This window comes from Streptopelia decaocto (genome assembly GCF_964273445.1).
Source record: "Streptopelia decaocto genome assembly, chromosome: 7".
Taxonomy (NCBI): Eukaryota; Metazoa; Chordata; class Aves; order Columbiformes; family Columbidae; genus Streptopelia; species Streptopelia decaocto.
The window spans coordinates 13,020,367-13,036,433 of NC_138661.1; the positions used below are offsets into that span (position 1 = coordinate 13,020,367).

Here is a 16,067-nt window from a genome sequence, read left to right on the forward strand (position 1 = left end):
GCTGTGGGAGCCATTCAATACAAAAAAAGTATAAGAGGCGTGTTGAAATTCTCTTTTTCCCTGTGTGGAATTCTCACGGTAATTTCTTACAAAGTAAAAATACCCTGTTCTGCAGTATCAAATATTTGCAGTGAGATTTAATATGTTTGTGTAGCTGCATTCTGCAAGATATGAAAGGAGCCAGGAACCAGCAAGAAAGTTTCATAAGACAAAGGCCGTCCTTTTATAAAACAATACAATGTGTATTTCTGCAATGAATTTCTCCCACAGTCTCATAAAACTATTTAAGCATTTTCTGAAGTAGTATCTTAGTGTTGATCTGGATAAGACTCAGTAAAAGTTGTCTGTTCTTGCATTTTCTTTTTGTTTAAAAGATCAGATTTATTTTAGCCTTCATAGAGCCATGCATGTTAACAATACAAAGTCCAGTTCCTACTGGTAAGTATCCATCTTTTGAAATGCAGATTACTGTTCTGTAGTAAGAGTTCTCAAAATTCTCTTTTTAGTAATTTTATCTGCCCTCAAGGAGTAAAAGGGGCAAACATCTCAGGACTGTGCAAGAAACACAGAATCTTAATCTTAAATTGAAGTATGTTCCACACCTCCCCAAAGTCAATTTTTAAAAGATTGCTCAGGCATGAAAGAAAGGCTGAAAGCCACAAGCTACTTGCAGACTTTAAAAAACAGGCTATTTTTTGTTTTTCTAGGAACTCTATAGGAAGGACTGCAATTTAGCTGCTCAGTTGCTCCAGTGCAGCAAGAATTACGACAGGGCACATAAGCTTTCGGAGGTAATGTGACTGAACTTGGTGAATATTCAAATAAATAAATATTTTATGGAAAACAGATTCTTTTACATGCATCAATTCCAGAACTTGTGTGGCCTTAAGGCTTTGATTCCACACACCCTTGGGCTTGTGCACCTGCTGGTGCTCTGTGCTGACAAAACCACAGCCAGTGATGGAACTGGAAGGTGAATTCTTCCTCAGAACCTCGGCTGTCCGGTAGAATGGGCCTGCACTGATCACATGAAAAACAAACATTTTAGTAAAACCAAAGTGTTGAGAACACTAGACTGAAAAATGCAGGGCGGCAAGCGGGGGGGGTGAGAGTAGGGAAATGACAAGCTACAGGCATCAGAGATTCTGATATAATCAATTTTCCTCCTGAAGCTATTTTCCAGTCCAGCTAAATTCTAAACCTGAATTTTAAAATGGACTGACAGAACAAATCTCTTTCTCTAAAGCAACCAGAGCACTGAATGATTGATTTCCAAGGTGTAGACTTTAATTAGTAATCCTCGCTTCCAAGGAAACCTGGCTTGAGAACAGACTCCTTGAAGTGGAGGCAAATATTATCTTAGTGAACAAGACCGTCTTTAGGGATGCAAGACCTACACAAAGCAATAGCACCTTCCTCATCTGTATTGCTTTGTTGAAGGTCATGGATAAAAGTCTTCTCTTTATCAGTCCCATCAGGTTAATGTCCCCCCAAAATGGTCTCACTCATGCAATTCTGTGGCAGAATAATGCAAATTGAATGTGGAATGTATAAACCATTTCTGAGCCAGTAAAGTGCTCCAGAGCACTAAACAACTTTGGTAAATAAGGATAGAGCAAGAGTTCTGTCAAAAGGGCAATGATTTTCTGGAACTGAGACAGAACTTCCAAATTAACCATTATCCTGGTCATGCTATTTTTTTGCTGGTAACTGACTTTGCTTAGCAATTCATATCCAGGAGTTAACAGGACTTTACTGACACTTGAAAGCACCCTACCTGTTAGCAAGAATTAGGACCTCAAATGTAGTGGTTCACTTGTAGAAAACTATCACAATTGTGGGATCTCCCCACCATTTCCCAGCCTGTCATACACTCAATTGAATAGTCAAGGCCTCCACTCTTAAGTTCAAGTATTTATTAATTTAGGAAGTATGAATGTGCTGTCACAGCCAATCAATTCCTTGCAATGGAAATGTTGCCTGACAAAGTATTGTAGATTATCCAAAAGCCTAAACTATAGCACAATACAGTAATGTGACAGCAATATCATTATAGTAATTCCAGTTTCCAGTGCAATACCTTAAAAATAATGTTCTTTTTCTTAACACATTTCATAATCTAAATAATGTATAAAAAAATAGATCAAACAGTAGTGTTACAGTATACTAAAATAATAGCTGCCCCATACAGCAGTTTCATATTAAATGAACTGTATTTTTTCCTCATTTCTGTGGCAATTTACAGCAGCCCTATTTTACAACCTGTTTATTCAATCTTTGCTGCATCTGTACTTACTATGACTAATATTGCTGTCTGCCAGCAGATTGGCAATATCACACTCTTTATTTCCAATGGAAGACATATGAGCTCATTAACAACACAATGATTAATCCAAAATATCCTGGAAGGTCTGTTGGTTAAAAAAACATTCATTCTACTTCACATTAAGAATGCCATTTCAAAACATGCCATATTTTGAATACATTGAGTTGGGGGGACTAAAACAATTTTTAAAACTTCGCAAAGAATCTAAAAGAGGAGCTCCATACCTTAAACAACATAAGATCATTACAACGAGCAGGCATCTTAAATTTCTCTTTCTTAAAATAGCGACAGGAGGACACCACTTCAGTATTTGTTGGGTTCTCTCTCTATAGAGAAACAAAGGAGGGAGTGGTTCGTTAGGATGAGAAGGGAAACCACTGAATATTTGGTAAAGAGGAACATGATTTCTAGTTATAAAACACAAGTGCTGAGCAAATCAGAGTTCAGCCAAGTATTTAAGGGCTGAACTCCTAAGTAGTGTAGATCAACATGGGTATCAACAGACTTATCACAGTTACAAACTTGAAACCTAGTGCAAACATGAGTTCTTTTGATTTCCAGCAAGAAATACTGAGAGACAGCCACCATGCAGCACTCTGTCATATCCCTGTCTGATCATTGATTGAGATCCAAAATGAGCAAGGAAGATAATACTGGACAGGCAAGCATGCCTGGCGAAACCTGCCTAGGCATCACCTACCAGGATTTTGAGCTACACCGAGGAACGCAGGGTCTCAATCTCTTCTGGTCCACATGACAGAATGGCAGGTGGAACCACTGTCCACAGTCCTGATCCTGACTTTCTCCAAAAACAATACGAGTTATGATGCATAACAGACTTATTGATTAATTCTGAATAGTTTGCCCCAGGAATCATAATGTATATTCAGGTTTCAGCTCTTGTTTTTGTCAGTGTAGTAAGAAACCAGAAAAGCAGTCAGCTAGCAGCTGCTGGAAAGGAAGATGTTGAGGCTTATATAGATGGGTGATCTGACAAGCAGTGTCCGAGTGCTGGGGCAAAGCAGTCAGTTTGATTTGCTTCTTACCCTGCACAGGAAAGCTCCTGTCACAGCAGTCAGTAGCGTGGCTTTAAGTGTCAGTGAAACCAACTTTCCTGCCTCTTCAAAGAGCATTGTTTATCAAATGCAATGCTTGATGGCAGGAGCCAGTTTGGCACCAGGTTGGAGGCAAGATGAGCTCAAAAAAAGGCAAAAGAAGAATAGAATAGATGTGATCTCTTCCTCCTCTTTCCTCACCTTAGAGACCTCCGCATTCCTCCACTCCAACTGCAAATCAGACATATGCACACAGTCTGGAAAGGGTTGCTGTAGGCTGTAATTCCCTACCTGCCTTTTTAAAATTGTTGTTTAATACATTCTTTACAACCTGAATTAACTTGGCAGGAAACATTTCAATTTCACGATGTTTTCCATGAGGGGAAGAAGATGAAGATTTCCAAATGTTAATAAGTGAAAGTAATTTGATTACATTTGTTTTCAGAAATGCACAAAGATCGTGGCCATTACATTAGTCAAAGAACCATGTATAGTGAGCCATATACTGTAAAGAGCACTCTTCTATCGATGTTGTATAGGCCCAAGCAGACACCAGCACTGTTGTTTACTCTTTTTTCCTGTCCCCTTTGCCATTTCTTTATGCTACAGTTGCCATCCGAATTTCAGGAAAGAGTCAGCATCCATCTGGAAAAACACGGCTGCAGCCTTTCTGTCCCCTTGTGCCACACATCATACGCTGATACCATACCCACTTGTGTCATTGCCAAAGTACTGGAAAAACCAGATCCAAACAGCTTGTCTTCACACTTGTCAAGCCCATCTACAAGGGATTTTCAGGACTCTACTGGAAAACTTGGACAAAGGCCCCAGTATAAGTCAGACATCTACTGCAGTGACACCGCCCTTTACTGCCCAGAGGAGAGGAGAAGGGAGAGGAGACAGAGCGTGGACACACAGGTGAAAGATGTGGGGTTCCTGAGGTCCCAGAACTCCACAGACAGCACCGTTGAAGAAGACGGTTTCCATTCCAGCTTCTCTCATGAAGCCTTCCCAGAGTACATTACCTCCCTGCCAACCTCCAGCTCCTATTCCAGCTTCAGCGTCACCTCCGAGGAGAAGGAGAATGCCCAAGCCAACACTCTGACGGCCTCTCAGCAAGCGATCTACATGAGTAGCCGAGATGAACTGTTTGAAAGAAAGTCACCTGCAGGTTACGAGCATCAGGGAAGTCCTAGGTTTGCCAAGTCCAAACCTGTGCAGCACATGGAGCTTGCCGATGACAATGAGAACTCACCCAGTTTTACTAGGACTCTGTCTCCTTATGCGAATGAACCTTTTCATTTCTCAGCCATAACACCACAGCAGGCTTTAGCAAACCAGAAAATGAGGAATGAATGCAGGGGTACCCACCTTTCAGAAGAAGACTTGCCTGGGCGATGGAGGCAATTGAGCGTGGAGGACATTGGTGCATACTCTTACAGAAACACTGGCAGGCTGTCACCCTGTAGCTTTTCGGAGCAGTACTACAGCAGCCCAATTAAGAAGGGAGACAGCTGCACAAGCCCCATCTATGCTAGTTACAAAGCAGATAGCTGCTCAGAAGGAGACGATATCTGCCAAAGCAGACTTGTGGATTCTTGCTTCCTGAGAACAGACAGTGGTCTGAATATTGACATCAGCACTAGCTGTAAACAGGAAAAATTGCCCACTTACAAAACAAAAGAATCAAGAGACCAAAAAAATGAAAGGATCACCGTCCAGTTATGCAGTAGCAAAAACATCGAAAATAGCCCAGTATTGAAAAGAGAATACGTGGACGTGAGCCCCAACAGCTCAGCAGAGTCCCTCAACCAGAGTTCAGTGGAGGCTTCAGAAATCCACCAGTCTTCCATGGAGCAAGGAAGCCATTCGAGTATTCACAGCAAACAGCAGCAGTTTCAACGGACTGGGAGTACTGGTTTGAGTCGGAAGGACAGCCTTACAAAAGCACAATTATACGGAACCCTTCTGAACTAGGCATCTTCCAAAATGGCAATAAGACAACAAACAAAAGGAAGCAAACAGCATTTGATACTTCTGGTGAACAATAAGGTTCTAAGAAACAGGATTATTATAAAGTATATATTCATAATGGTACTATATGTTTAAAAAAAAAATCTCTTCAAAAATGTTACACAGCACTTTTCACTTAACATCCTTTCCACATGGGAGACTGTCCCCTCCCCTCTTTTATAAACCTGAAATATTTTTATAAACAAAATGGTATTTATTAGACTATCCTAAGCTATTTGAGCAGAATTCTTTTCCCTTCAAGCAGCTTTCTTATTTATTTTTGTGCATGAGGCCATCTGTGCCTATACTCTTGGAGGAAAAGGGTAAAATCATGACGGCGGTGATAAAAAATAAATCCACCCGATAAAATACCATAAAATGTCATGTGAAAACAAAACAAAAAAGAATGGTGAATTTGAATAAGTATATTTTTTAACAAGAATGGAATTGTATCTTAAATTATTTCATACAAATGTATTTATGAGTGACTAATGTATGCACAAAGTGATACTAATATTTTGTTCTTTTAATCCACTGTGTTTCTGCTTTCCTATTTTTCCTTGTATACTACCTCAAAAGTAATTGAGGGTTTCTTTGTCACATTTTCTGTAGGCTTGCATTTATATTGTCTAAAATGCATGCAGTGTCATAATTAATACTGTATTTTGCATTACTTAATAAAAGACACCAGTGGATATATTTGGTTTGGGGTTTGTTGCATTGGTTTGAGGGTTTTTTCCCTCATTAAAATACACTCTGGTCAATAGAACATGGCATTGCTCTGGGTGGCATCAGTCCAGCAGAAGTTAATAAGTAAAGCTCCTGGTTTAGATTTTTTCTAAAGGAGCGTCTCTTTCTCTGTAAGCTCCAGAGCACTGGCTCTCAGTCCACAACCCTGGTCGTGGAAGGACTGCTTCTCATCAACCTGGGGAAAGCAAACAAGAAAACAAAATTTTTATCAAGAAGCCTGAATTCACTAAGCAGGGCTCTGCACACAGAAAACTGAAAACTTGTCACTTAACTTCCTCTATGTCACACATACTCGACACAATCTTTTTGGTCTTTAGGGCTGCTACCTTCTACAGTTGCCTTTTTTTTTTCATATGTAGCTTGGTATTTCTAACAGAGAGATATTTCTAAAGCTTAAGGTAAATTGGGCCTTCTGTAGCCTAAGGAAATTTCTCCTCTGGCTCTGAGGAGCTGTAGTTTTACCTGTAGCTTTTGCATTTCCTCCGCAGAATTTTTTGTTTCTCATCATTTCACCTCCAAGGAGTACACAACTGGGTCAGCAGCAGAAAGGAACGAGCAAAATGAGAAAAACAAAGAAGAGAGGAAGGTGAATCCTGTGGATTTTCTTCCTAGCCTCAGTATTGCTACTTGGTGACAAGCAGAATACAGTCATAAATATTTAACAACTATTTTAAGTCATGTTCATTGAATGTGTATCCTATACTTGAAATACTGACTCTTACCAGCTCATGCATGGGGCAAGGCCTTATTTAGCTCAATATGTGGTAGTAATCAGTGAGATCAATGTGGCTGTCTAAAATAGTTCCTTATAGAGCTAAAATAATAACCTACCATTCAATATCTATTTTAAAAAAACATATATTTTCTGCTGATTCTATGAAAGAGAATTGGTAAGTAACTGATAAGTACCTGGTAAGTAACTATGAAGCAGGAATACAGAACTGCTCATTTGCCACATAAGTATCTTAAATCAAGATTCAGTGCATTTCGTATCAACAGTTCCTACTGCTTTCTGTATTCTTCATGGATAATATAAAAATTTGACCATTATTGATGTGTGTAAGCACTTGCTGTGCTGTTTTGAAGATCTGGCATCCAATCTCTACAGCACCTCCAAGATCTCTACTGGCACTGTGGAGAATAATGGTAGGTAATAATATCACATAGATAAGGCACAACATAACTCTAAAGCGAGGCTTATTTCAGTACAAAAGCTGTAACACACCTTGTGCTTTTATGCTCCCATACTTGCTCACAGAGAGTGTGAGTGGCAGGTCATGCCACGAATAATTCCATTAAGTCCATAAAAACCACACAGAATAAAGTTCCCCAAGGCCAACTGCTTCTTATGGCAGAATCTGATCTGCAGTAAATAGACTTGGAAATCAAAAAAAGTTGCTATTTCACATTCGAAACACTAAGATAGAAAACAGAAGCAAAAAAAATCTCACTGTTGACTCATTCAGGTATGTAACACTTAGACTATCTCTAAGGCAGGACATCCACTTATTTGATCAATGAATACAAGGATTTGTATGTAAGAAGTTAAAATTAACTGTTATCTAACCTAAGAAAACATGTAAGCTATAGAAAAATAAATCATTACTTTTATGAACTAGAACACAGTATCAGCCTAACTCTTTTATAATATCATTCATTATTTGACACTAAACTGCTATTTTGGCAATTACACAAAGTTAAGTTTCTACTAGATATTATATATCTGATTATTTAATATCCTGTTCTATTATGTTCTTTCATACTACTGCGGTTTCAAATTCAGCTTCTATGCTACACTTGACTCTTTTTCCTAGTTTATGTGCACTGATATGTAGATCAAAACCAGCCTTTACACTGAATTAGTATGGAGTTTTCCTTGAAATATAACCTATGGCTTTGCAATATTTTTCTGTAATGAATCCTGTTATGGAACAATATGCGACCCTATAATGAATTTCAACTGAATTAATCAAAATGGCTAGAAAAGCTATTCAACTTCAATTTTAATTTCTCCTTGATCAGAAAAACTGACAGTAAATTTGCAAAACTTCTATGAACATGAGAAAAAAAAAATCACCAAAATCTTCTCAGGTTTACAAGTTTAGCTATAGTTTGGTTTAATTTTTCAAAACAAAAAGACCTTTGAAAGATTATAAGAAGATATTCCTTCTATTTTGGCATGTTCTGTTTTGATTGTTTCGACATAAGACTAGAAATACATTAAGTGTTTTCACAATAGATTTACATTTTCCATGTGGTAGTGTTTTAATCTTTTGTATACCTTCAGTTTTCACAGTGAGAGAAAATCATCCAAAGAATCCTGTCATGGAGAAGATTTTTGGAGTATGTCATTGGTGATATTTAAAAGTGACTACCTTTCTTCCCTTGTTGTCTCCAGACTCACCATTGTGTGCTGTGAATTTAGAAGGGCTCTGCTGGGCCTCCAGACGACATGTTTGGCCCAAGTAGAGATTTAATAGTCATGGAGGTTTTAGGAGGTTGAACCTGGTTAAAAATAGAAAAGTAGTAGAGAGAAAGCAATTCAACAATATCTCGTTCAGAAGGAGAAGATCTAGTTTGACCCAGGTGAAAGGAGTGTAGGCCTGTCTGCTGCGATGTTCCTCAGAGCTCTTACCTTCTGTAGGACATTTCTGATGGAAGGCAGCACCTGAAACATTGTCCTCAGAACAGCTTATTCATATTTCATTCAAACAGGTGTGGTTTGATGAACTTGACACTACTCTTGGGTTCATTTAGTGACAAGTGACTCCAAAAATGCAAAACAACAGATCTTCAGACGAAGAAATATGCCACAGACTCCTCCACTCCACTGGCTAGGAATTTGCCTTGAAATACCTTTTCCCAAGGACATAAATGTCCAGTTTCCTCTTAAACATTATAAAAATGCCAAGGTGTCTCCACGCTGGCACAAAACCTCACTTTTCCAAGTGACATCTGAAGGGGTTTGTAGGTACCTACAGCAGAATTTTTTGTTTGATTTATTATTTCATCTGCCATGAGTAAGAGCAGAGGGGGTGAGGAAAATAAGTGGCAAGTCCTCAGCAGTGCAGTGAAGCAGAAGATGAGAAATGTCATTTTAATGAATGAAAACTGAAAGCAAAATGTGCATGACACAGAACAATGATCAGGGGAAAACAAAGGAGTCTTAAAGAGATCAGAGTGAGACATATCAAATCACATATTAAAAGAGATACAAAACAGATACAAAAAAGATACCAGGGAAATAAGATACGATCCATTAGGAACAACAGTGCATAAGTATTATGAAACCATGCAAAGCAAATGCATTTTTGAGATGTGAAAATCGTTTTCTCACTCAAAATTGAGGCTAAAAAAAAAAAGAGGCAAAATCTAAATTTTGAATAACATATACAAATTTATTTTAAACTTTTTAGAAGCTATTTCTATAGTTGTAATTTCTGAGTTTCAATCATGGCAAGCCACAAAATAGGTAGTTTCAATTCAACAGTTTCTTACTTCTCCTAAACTAGAAAATTTATCAAACTAATCTTTTCCCCTTCCAGCACTTCTATTTTAAAATAATTTTCACTCCAACATCTATAACAGAGCATGATTATACAGCTACTTAGATTAATTTCGCCTTGTTTAATTTTAAAATACTAATTAACATCTTTTGAACTTTCCTATAAAATTCTTGTCCCCCATTCAGGTTTACAATATTGTAATCCTTACTGACTATTACAATGTCTTTCCTTAAATATTGTTTAAATTGAGCAGATGTGGTCGTCTCAGCTTTTCCTTGGAAGATACTCCCTTCAGGACTGTTTCTAATTTTTTCAAGGAACACCCTCCTCACCTTTCTACTACTGAACACCAGAATATTTTAATATGAACACTGAGTTGTTCAAATGCACTGTATGGAAAAGCAGTACTAGGAAAGGGGGGACTACACAGACCAGAGCAACTGCATGTGGGATGTTCCCAGCACTGAAATTCTCAGTAACTATAGGTAGTTGGTCAGAGTGATCCACAAGCAAAGTCTCACTCAGAGAAATGTATTTTCATATAGCTAAATTTAAAGGTTTGAATTTTCATGCAAAGAATGCCAGGCCATGTTTCTAGTATGGCAGCTTGTCTCCTGGAAATGGATGCATTTGAAAAGCAAGCATTTTTCATATGCTTCCCTTTTGTGTTGTCTGTAATTTCCTCAGCTATTATGCAGTAGCATATTGGATGTTCATGAGAAAACTCTGGGTTTGCTCATGATGGACTTGAGCCCTATAGAGTTGATTTGTATTCTTCTTGTTCCTCCATCTCTGCTAAGTTTGAAGATACATTTTCAGGTACATTGTTTTCAAGTCCTGCACAGTTTTAGTTGCAAGTTTGTTAGACTCTAATGTCCTTCCCAAAATGAATAGATCTGAGTCATCTTAGTACCAGGTTTTCTAAGTCTGTAACCCTCATACAGCAGTTCTATTTCCAGCCTTAGAACTCTATGTCACTTTTTAGAAAAGCGCTAAGGCAACTTTTCAGAAGTACCTTGGTTCTAACAACAGTCCTCAGCATAAGCAGCAGCTTCTAATGACCTTCAGCCAGACATCCTGATCTGTACGTGTTAAATATTTCATGTTCCTGTCCATGTGGTATTATATCAACATTACCAGAAGATTTTCATTGTTTTCCCAATCTTTCCTCCATGTATATTTTTAAAAACCACATTGTTATAAATCAACTTTACTAATTCGGTCATTCTTTAATAGCCTGTCACTAATTCCAGTTCCCCTCTCAAGTTGTGGTATTTTGATACTTTCTTTTGACTGTATTAGTAAAGCTGTTTTGGGAATTGAGAGCTTTTGTTTAGCTGGAGCTAAAAAGAATAGCTAGAATTCTCATGCAATGAAAGGCTTTGCTGCTTGTGCACTGGATGTGCCTCCACTGATGTTTCGTCTTTCCCTTTTCACTTGCTGGTTTTACATTTTTTTTCTGAGGAAAAAATGACTTTTTTTCTCTGCTCACTTGAGAAAGCTTCTCTTGTGACTCTTCTCCACCTCCCCAGTGTGGGATCTTCTATAACACTCAGATCCAAAGGCTATCTTGCTTACAAAGCCGCAATTATCACTCCTCAGTCTATCTTAATTCCTCCATATTTGTTTTCTAAATGAAACAATAAGTGCCTGAGGAGAAACTTGACCTCAGAAGTGTGTACTTAAGTGCTCTGCTGAACAAAGTCCTATATGATGTGGCTGGAGAGGATGCACCATTATATGTAGATCCACTATGTGCCATGAAAATTTGCCTAAGTATTAGCAATATATTCTTATCCTTAACAACGATAGTTAAGTGCATATATATATATGTTCTGTCTCTAATGAATAGCTACTAACCATTTTCATGCCAAACTATACTCATGTTGAGTGTTAACTAGAAAATCAGATAAATATAAGTTTCCTGCTCATAACCTCTTAATTGCTTCGGAATAGTTAAAATGACATTTCCCCACAATAAAACAATTTTAACAAACAGGTCTTCAATTTAGGTTTCAAAGTGCAAATAGATTTATTAAAATTTAATCCATAATTATCTTATATTTATTAGGTCTTTCTCTTTTAAAAGACAAGTAACTTGTCTTATAAACTATCCCCAAATACCCACAAACCCAGACCTCTGATTAGTAAGACAGAGCAGATAAGAATGCCACTCTTTCGAGGAATCACAAGAGAAACACGATCCTAATGTCATTTTTAGGGCCATGTAACACTAAATCAAGTTTCCTAAAGCCTTTTAAAATGTGACTTAAACTGCAGCTGGCCATACAGGTCAGAATTCCAGAGAGATCCTGGAGTAAAGTGTCCACCTGCAAAAGAGGTGGGCAGGAGGCTCAGGTGGTGAATATCCATTAGTGGTCCCCAGGCAGCTTTTTACCTCACAATATTGGCTTAGACACCAGCTTAGTGTCAAAGGCACTACTGTGAAGAGCCTGGCATTGTCTTCCTGATAACCTCCTCGCAGGTTTTGGAAGGTTTCTGTTTGGTGCCCCTGATCTTCCTCTCCTCTATCTTTCTGGGGCACCCATGCTGCAGAGAAGTGCACTCTGCTTTCTGCCAGGTGGGAGCTCCTCAAAGCTGCTGACAGCCCCACATCCTACATCTGTGTGAGGTGAAAAGGTCCCTTCCACCCCACTCCTCTTTTGCTGAGGCAAAGATCATCCCTGCAGACAGTTATTACATCCCTGAGCAGGGAGAACATCTTTATCTGCGAGGGTCAAAAATGTGATTGATAATAGATGCAATCATTGGAAAAGACCCCTGATGAGAGTTAAATACCTTCTCAGCAGCATGCCCATCACCAACTTACATACATTAATACTCTAACTATGATTATTCAGACTAATTCTTATTTTTGAAGACAGCTCTAATGAATTCATATTTAAATTTATACGCCCATCTAGAGTTTTTCTTCGTAATTTATGAATCAGAGCAGACACACATAAGAGCTGCAGAGCCACAATATTTACTACACATGACAGCTCTATGATTTAGAAGAAGAGGAACAGCAGCAAGTCCCAGATTAATTAAATTCATAGTGTCAGCATCCTTTCCCTTTCCGGTTCTTCACAAGTGACATTGTAAAACAGATCACATGGAAACTCCTTCTCTGGAGGTCCCTTCCAATCCCAACCATTCTGCGACTCTGTGTGACTCTGTGAATAAAGAGTATTCTCAGCACGTAAGGGCTATGAATTTCAGTGGGCTCCCAGTCAAGCCCTCATTTAGCTTTTTTCCTGCAGTAGAAAGCCTCTTAGTCTGGACACCAGTTGTGTGTGAGGTGGTATGAGGAGGAAGCCCTCTACCAAATAGCAGAGAGCACACAGCCTCTTACAAGGAAGTTTCTGTGTCACCAAACTGAGGAGGTAGAGACAACAGCAGCAGCACTTCTAACTGAGAAATTCTGAACATTGATTCTGGTGGGCTTATTTTTGGCAGGGAGATAAGTCAGGGTTTATGATTCACTTGACCATAATTTGACAATTTATTTCAATGAACATTCAGAACCTCACAGTCCTTATCCTCCACAAGCGAGGGAAATGCTTTTATCCCCAAAGCCCGTAGAGTTCCACTAAGATGAGATGCCTAATCCAGCTAGATAGTGAGGAGTTAGCTACTTTAGTTCTAGCAGATTTTAAGAATCTGGGCCTTCTGCTTATGATATAACTTGAGAAAGAGATAAAGAATGAAAGCTTGATTTCTCAAGCCTGGTCTTAGCACAGGAACTGAATCATCGTTTTCTTATTCATCCCCACTTACCTCTGCTTTCAGAGTCCACAACAGCCTGAATGTGAAGAAGGCAAGACATGAAACTGGAAGAAAGAAAATTCAAAAATGAATCTGTACATCAAAACTATTAAAATGCAAAATAATTTCTAAGACATTAGTGCTCATGTGTGATAAAACAGGGTATTTTTTCATATTTTTACCAGAGAACACACACAATGGAGCTTCCCAGAAAAAAATACATAACTGAGTGGAGAACTTGCAGCTTGCTTTTTTGGACCAGCTTGAATTTTCATGACAAGCTGCTGGATAGATAAGAGAAAGGAGGCAGAGCAAGGATGATGGCTGTGTCAGCACAAAATGCAGCAAAACATTCCAGTCACAACATTTACTGTGTTTCCCTGATCTTTAGGGTACACTATGAAAAAGTCCCAGGAAAAGGCTTTTAGCAACACAAACTATTTTCTTTCAGTCTCATTTTAACCTTTTTTCCCCTCTATTTTTCAGAAAGAAAAAAAAAATCATGTTTTGCAAGCTACAGTGACATGGGGTTTTTTGCTGGAGCTGGCAGCCATGTCTGGAGCTGGCAGCCGTGTCTATAATGACCTGACTTGTGTCAGTAGGGAAAAAAAAAATCCCCAAACTAAATCAGTTAAACAAAAGAATATTTGTTACTCAAGAAGAAATGGTCTAATTGAAAAGAATGTCAGTAAGTAGCTCATTACTGAGATCTCAGACCCCAGAGAGCCAAGGTATGGAAACACAACAAATTCACTGAAGTCACGCTTAGCAGAGACCCTGAACAAGTATTTTATTTAAAATAGGTTTAGCCTGCCTTTTACTTTTCTTTCATTCTCTATTGATGTTGAAGATGAAATGCACTTTTTGGCACTCTAGACGGCACCAATTAAACTTGATTTCTTTCTTGAGCTTCACATAACTCCACTTGTCTCTCACTTCTAAGATTATATTGTTTTGAGCTTTAAGTTTCTGCTTTGTTTAAAGAGAAAGTGTTGCTCCTGCTCAAATAACCCAGCTTGCAACTCATGAAAACACACACACAATTCCCAAACTCTGTCAAACAGTTAATTTGTCCAACATTAGTATTTTATCCTTATAAAAATTTAGGATATTTTTTCTATCTTTTTTATCCTGTAAGCTTATGAAGGACAGATTGTCTCTTATTACTTGATTATACAGTACTTGACATAATAGTCTCTTGATTGTAATTGCATAGGCCATGCATATTGCATTACCTGCCTAGATTTACTAAATATCATGTTTTCTTATCTTTAGCTTTTTTTCCCTTTGGTTGTGAAATCTAAAATTTCCTCTTTATAGCCCAGTCCCTGCGCGACAGTACCTCACTGCAGAGCTACACATACCTTGCATGTTGGATGAAGTACAAATAGTACCCTTCATTTCTCTAAGATTCAGAAAAAATATGGACTTCCAGCTTTCTGGGGCCAAGTATCTAGTTTATGTCCGAAAACAGCAATTAATCAGCTACATAACATATTCATTTTTCTCATGGACCCACCTCAGGTAGAATAATTTCTGTCAACATGAACATGCCTGCCTACACATCCCTCCAGTGCCCCTAAGAAACTCCTCTTGCCTCTACAGGGCCTTTGTGGGAACCACTGCAGCCTCTGTGATCCCAACCATAGTCCTTCCAGCTCTCTAGGCTTGGCTTAGTACGTGATGAAAGCCAGAGGTCTTCAGAACCAGAGGATCTAGCATTGACTTTTGACTGCCCTCCAGTATTTGCAGAAAGTACATTACTGTGAACCACCCCTTCCTCTGCTAGTCCTTTCTCCTTACAAAGCCTTCAAACTCAAACAAAGCTAATGTCTCAACGTACAGTATTCCAAAATTACTACAGAGCAGATGGGCTTCACCTCATGTTTCTACAGGCACTGACATTGCATGTATCACATTTCTTAACACTCATCAGTTTATAATTATACTTTCTTGCAAGCCAAAGCTATTTATCAATCTACACGAAGGATCTAATAAAAAAGGCAGCACCCTTGCCACAAACTACCTTGACACATCTGGACCTTCTTCCATTCATGCTAGCTAGACATCAATACTTATGGATTGCATTGAATCTTTTCATATTCTGCTGCTGAGTGGATACTGCTTCACACAACTGTTGAAAGAAATAGCTTTTCCTGGAAAATAAAAAAATAAATTAAAAAAAAATAAAAAAAAAGAAAGGCTTCAAAGAGGCAGGACTGTACAGGGAGTTCATTGGACTGATACAGCTATGAACGAGGCAACAAAGAAGTACCAGTCATCTGAGAAAGACTTTCCAGAGGAACCCACTTCATTGCAGAGCACGTTCACTCTCTTCAGCAGGTGGTTAACTAGCAAGAGTCTACAAGAGGCCTCATAAATGTAATCCTGCTGACAGATGGCAACAAGCAAAGTCTCTTTTTCAGTAGCTCTTTCAGAGACCAGTGACAGTTAGTCAGATTTTGGTCACATTTACACCAGTACAAACCTAGGATGATTCCTTTAAGGCTACACAGATGCTGTTGCATTAGTTGTATTCCACACAGCAACATTTCCTCATTACATCAGTGACAAAGGTAACATGGGCTATCTGGGCAGATTTTGACATTTGGGGAATGTACAATGTGAGGGGAGTGCACAGCTGTGAAT

General features: G+C 38.6%; 1 protein-coding gene across 1 annotated transcript in view; it reads left to right on the top strand.

Annotated features, from left to right (window-relative positions):
* The window catches only part of BEGAIN (brain enriched guanylate kinase associated), a 153,594-nt gene extending 148,154 nt beyond the window's left edge, over window positions 1-5,440 (top strand). The window contains exons 7-8 of the mRNA XM_082058296.1: window positions 708-791; window positions 3,991-5,440. Of these exons, the coding sequence (XP_081914422.1) occupies window positions 708-791; window positions 3,991-5,358 (1,452 nt within the window). The 3' untranslated portion in view covers window positions 5,359-5,440. The remainder of the gene's footprint in view (window positions 1-707; window positions 792-3,990) is intronic.
* Window positions 5,441-16,067: the final 10,627 nt, after the last annotated feature.